At 40.2% G+C, this 3,674-nt stretch overlaps 1 protein-coding gene and 1 non-coding gene across 2 annotated transcripts; both read left to right on the forward strand.

The window, feature by feature from the left end:
* The first annotated feature begins 383 nt into the window (after window positions 1-383).
* LOC120224592 (cytochrome c oxidase subunit 7C, mitochondrial) lies at window positions 384-3,429 on the forward strand. Its single transcript, XM_039222854.1, has 3 exons — window positions 384-588; window positions 1,546-1,686; window positions 2,507-3,429. Exons 1-2 carry the CDS (start codon window positions 514-516, stop codon window positions 1,660-1,662), a joined length of 192 nt encoding a protein of 63 aa, XP_039078785.1. The 5' UTR covers window positions 384-513; the 3' UTR covers window positions 1,663-1,686; window positions 2,507-3,429.
* On the forward strand, window positions 2,347-2,409 carry LOC120224594. Its single transcript, XR_005526620.1, has one exon. It is a non-coding gene; the product is annotated as a small nucleolar RNA Z39 (small nucleolar RNA).
* Window positions 3,430-3,674: the final 245 nt, after the last annotated feature.

The raw sequence follows: 3,674 nt of genomic DNA on the forward strand, positions 1-3,674 counted from the left end.
TCACAGGCACCTAGCATTAAAAAAAAAAAAAATCACCAAAAAAGAAGAGGTAAAAGTTTATTTTCATGTTCCATAAACTCGGTGAGACTGCGTCACTAAATTCAGTACACTCGTTCTGGAATCCGGCTCCCAAAATCCTGACCAGAACTCGACAAGAATTAAGGTTTGAATAAATAATTGCGGGTAGAAAGGCCATAGGCTCATGTCTTCCGGGCCTCCAGAAGGCACACACTCCGTCCCCAACCCCATTGCTTCCCCCACCCCCACAAACACGCCGGCTCTCGCGTCAGACTACATTTCCCATAGTCCCTCAGAGACGACCAGGCGGTGCGATGTTCTGAACTACAATTCCCACAATCCTTGGACACCACCATCTTGTGTGGCTGCTCGCCATTTCCCATCAGCCCTTCCGGCTCTTACACACCCGGGAACAAGGTCGTGAAAAGAGGTGGTCTTGGTGTGGTTCCTTTCGTCTGGAGTCTCTGCGCTTTTCGCAGAACTTCCAACAGCGCTATGTTGGGACAGAGCATCCGGAGGTTCACAACCTCTGTGGTCCGTAGAGGCCACTATGAGGAGGGCCCAGGGAAGGTTAGTGTGCCAGGGGCCCCGCTTCGTTGGGGGAGGGGGCATTTAGCTGCGACTTCCTGAACTCCAAGGTCTCCCACGGACCGTGGAGAGGGAGACGGTAAGCAGGAGATGTGAGCTGGGACGTCGGGTAGCATTCCACTTCCCCCGGGATCCGGGGGCAAAGCACAGGGCCCCTGCTGCGCGCTGTCAGCGCATATAGGAATGAGTAGGAAGAACCATAGGCCCCACTTCGCCCTAGCGCTCCCCTCCGCGCCCTCGGAGTTCTGGAGGGTCCCTGAGGCCAAGGCTGCAGGTATATATGGCTTAAAGCCGAATTAGAGGTCACCGGAATCGGAGTGAAGGTCGTCGGGAACAAAGGAAGATGTGAGGGCCTGTGGTTGTGTGTCGAGTCTTCTGTAACCAAACTAGAAGTATTAAACCTCTTCAGTGGAAGTTGGGTTTAGCCTCAAGTCAATAGCTTATATCGAGTAGTTAGCAGTAACAGTCTCCAGTGATCGAGGCCTAGTCGGAAATGACGGAAGAAGGATTTAGATGGTAGCGCTGCTTGGTTATGAAAAAGTCAGTCTTCAGAATACATTTAACTTTGCCGTGTCCCTTTACCAGGTGACTAGTTTCTAACAAATAGTAAACTACAACGGTGCATTCTTTTTCTAAAATAATTCCCCTGAAGAGTAAAATTTTTCGACTTTGCTAAAGTAAAAGGAAACTTACCAGTGTGATAACACCGGAGTTATTAAGACCACTGCCTGGTGCTTGGTAAAGCCAGTTATTTTTTATCTTACAGCGTTAGGTGTGATGAAGGTCATAGGATGTAAAACATAATGTTTAAAAATATGGTATACATGGCAAACAAAACCTGATTATGAAAAAAGAAATCTAGCATCCTCTGTGTCATAGAGCCTATAAAATCAGAAAATTTGAAGTTTTTTTTGGTTGTTCTCTTTTTCCCCCCAACAGAATTTGCCATTTTCAGTGGAAAACAAGTGGCGGTTACTAGCTATGATGACTCTGTACTTTGGATCTGGATTTGCTGCACCTTTTTTTATAGTAAGGCACCAACTACTTAAGAAATGAGGTTTAAATTAATCCATTGAACAGGTAATTAATGGATTTCTAATCTTCTCAAAGCAATGTTTTCCCTTGTATTTTTCTCCCCGCCCTCATCACACACAAACACACACAGTGTAGGGCTGATTCCTGAAGTTAGTATAGATGGGCCATTGGTGGAGGCAGGTTGGTGAACCTATAAACAGATGTTTCTTTGCCTGAAACCCAGGGTTTATTGGATACTCCTGTTTGTCAGGCACACTTTACGTTAATCTCACGTAGTTACTTAGCAAGCCTGTGAGGTTGGGTGACTTAACCTGATCTAAGACACAAAGATGTTAAATTGCCCCATATCCGTTAACTAGTGATGGTGAGACAGGATTTTTAGCCAGTCTTGTTTCAGTTCACACTCTTAACCAGATAGAGTTCTGATAGACTAAATGTTAGGGCAACATATGTTTGTGCATGCCCCAGTCAGCCTTGGCCTTACGTGCTGTGAGATTAGCAGATTCTTTGTGTGAGAAGAAAACATTTATGTAGCTTAATTGTAAATAAGAATTTGTAAATCAGAATTTACCTCAAAGCAACATTTTGGTGAGCTCTGTGGAATGATTATAATAAATTCCAAAAGTACCCTTTGGAAAGAAAAGAGTTTGTCACAAAATACAAGGGCAGTTCTTTGTCCAAGTGATCCATAATGAAAAGATACTGGTACATATGATGAAGCAAATCAGTATGAATAAAGTCATGATACTGTAAACGCTTTCTGATGTACCAAACTGATGGACAGACAATATGTTAATAAAAGTACATGGTTTCTGTTTAATAAGTGACATTTTAAATACCAATACTTTTTTGTTTTCATTTACAGATGTGGAAAGGAGCATTTTAAGAGGTGCAGTCTGAAAAAATGGATCAAACTCTTGAATGCAACATACTCAATATGTTTGTAAATAAACTTATGGCATGAATCCTTAATGCCTCTTCTCTGAAACCTGGAATGTGATAATTGTGCTTACTTTTTATTTGGGAAATATTCCAGTATTTGGTCAAAATATGTGTGTAATTTAGCTTCTTTCTTGGTTTTAAATTTTGAGATTTAATTTTTGATTACTAGGTCATGACCTTGTTGGTAATTTATGTTATATAAAATAGAAACCTGAATTTGTCCCACAGTAATTTTTGTAATTGAAAAAGAGGAAGAAGTGTACTTGTAGTCTTTACTTTGAAGCTGTAAAATTGTTTCTCTTCATGAGTGATAATTAATTATGAGGAAAACCATTAGTGAGTATGTACAGAGTGAAGTCCAAGAGTTTTTTTCCTCCAGACTTGTAATCTAAAACTAAAATTTTTGCCTTGATAAATTTGCAGTTGACCAATACTAGTCTTGTTTAGACTGAATAAAAGAATATTTGAAATGAAATGTAATAACTTAATGCAAGGTAGAATGTACAGATATTATAAGTTTATTCTGGAACTTTAGTACATGGACTAAAAGATGGCTCTGAAGAGCCAAATTTATGTTATGGATAGTAAAATGCTGCTAGCTACTTAAAGTATAATGACTTAGTTCCTAGAGCTTTGAACTGGGGCTGGAAAAAGGTAGTCGGTGAATGTCTTAATCCTACTTTGGTCACTTTTAGAATACCACTGCTATTAGAGTAACGCCATGAAGCAGAGGTTGTAAACCAGTGGTCTCTTTGAGCTCTAGACTTCATGGTGATTGGAGGTACTATAGTTTTTAAAGCAGTATTTACAAACTAGAATAATTAAAAGAAAGTCTCTTGAAAAATTGCTCTGGGTGGTTCTACATCTCTTCATGGAACAAAACAGCTGTCTAAATTAGTCCTTACCATAACATTAGAGTTACTGTGTACCCCTAATGTTAAACTGCTAATATACTGGAGCTCTAAAGTAAAAAAAAACAAAACTTCTCAGTGTATGTGATAGGGCCTATCTTTACACTCTTGAATAACCACAAACAAACTACTTAAATATGGATACAAGTAAATCTTTATGACTTTGCCTAGCTTACTCCC

Source organism: Hyaena hyaena, unplaced genomic scaffold (assembly GCF_003009895.1).
Source record: "Hyaena hyaena isolate Hyena2069 unplaced genomic scaffold, ASM300989v1 scaffold_1201, whole genome shotgun sequence".
NCBI classification, from domain to species: domain Eukaryota; kingdom Metazoa; phylum Chordata; class Mammalia; order Carnivora; family Hyaenidae; genus Hyaena; species Hyaena hyaena.